A 1,222-nucleotide genomic window follows, 5' to 3' on the forward strand; every position below is an offset into this window, starting at 1 on the left:
CATGTTAGAAAAAAGTATTTTAAGATTATTTTATATTCTTAACTGAATATAGCCCAGGAAAAATGAAAAATAAAAAGATCATTACCCAAAATATCTTTGCTTCACTTGAAGCATCTCAAATAAAATCTTACTTTAAAAGAGAAAAACTGGCCCGGAGGCTGCGGCGCGGTGGGGCGGCGGTGCCCACGACCTTCCGCGTCCCCGGGGGCCGGTGGTGCGGCCGGCGGCGGCGGTGGCGCGAACGGGCAGGCGAAGCTGAGCTGGCTGCTCCAGGATGAACCGCGGCTCTGAGAAGGGGAAGTAGGAGCCTGCTCGTGCTGCTATGGCGTGTGAACCGCAGATGGACCCTGGCGGGGCGGCTGGCCCCTTGCCCACCTCCTCCCCTGGCTGGAGTCCCTTGCCTGGCGGAAGCCCTCCTGGCTGGGGGCAAGAGCTCCGCAGCGGCCAGGTCCTTACGGTGCTCCGGATCGACAATACCTGTGCACCCATCTCGTTTGACCTGGGAGCCGCTGAAGAGCAGCTGCAGACCTGGGGTATTCAGGTCCCAGCTGACCAGTACAGGAGCCTGGCTGAGAGCGCCCTCTTAGAGCCCCAAGTGAGGAGATACATCATCTACAACTCGAGGCCCATGCGGCTGGCCTTCGCTGTGGTGTTCTACGTGGTGGTGTGGGCTAACATCTACTCCACCAGCCAGATGTTCGCCCTGGGGAACCACTGGGCAGGCGTGCTGCTTGTGACCCTGGCTGCCACGAGCCTCACCCTGACTCTCGTGCTCATCTTTGAGAGACATCAGAGGAAGGCCAACACCAACACAGACCTCAGGCTGACAGCTGTCAATGGAGCCCTCCTGAGGCACCGGGTGCTGCTGGGGGTGACGGACACGGTGGAAGGCTGCCAGAGTGTGATTCAGCTCTGGTTTGTCTATTTTGACCTGGAGACCTGTGTGCAGTTTCTGTCCGATCACATTCGAGAGATGAAGATGAGCCAAGAGTCCTTGCTGAGAAGCAGATTGAGCCAGCTGTGTGTTGTCATGGAGACTGGGGTGAGCCCCACAGCCGACGAGGGGCCGGAGAACCTGCTGGAGGAAACTCCTCTCCTGCCTGACCGTTCGGGTTCCGTGGAGAAGCCGCTCCTGCAGACTGAACTTCGCCAGCTTGTTCCTGAGGCTGAGCCGGAGGAAATGGCCCAGCAGCTGCTGGCAGTGTTTGGTGGCTACTACATC

General features: G+C 58.2%; 1 protein-coding gene across 1 annotated transcript; it reads left to right on the top strand.

Moving 5' to 3' along the window:
• Positions 1 to 185: 185 nt before the first annotated feature.
• LOC120860121 (transmembrane protein 268-like) lies at positions 186 to 1,219 on the top strand (the record flags this gene model as incomplete). The annotated part of the gene is made up of 1 exon (XM_040235936.1): positions 186 to 1,219. A coding segment is annotated over exon 1 (897 nt), but the record flags the coding sequence as incomplete, so codon positions are not given.
• Positions 1,220 to 1,222: the final 3 nt, after the last annotated feature.

The sequence above is a fragment of the Oryx dammah genome, unplaced genomic scaffold (genome assembly GCF_014754425.2).
Source record: "Oryx dammah isolate SB20612 unplaced genomic scaffold, SCBI_Odam_1.1 HiC_scaffold_9347, whole genome shotgun sequence".
Taxonomy (NCBI): domain Eukaryota; kingdom Metazoa; phylum Chordata; class Mammalia; order Artiodactyla; family Bovidae; genus Oryx; species Oryx dammah.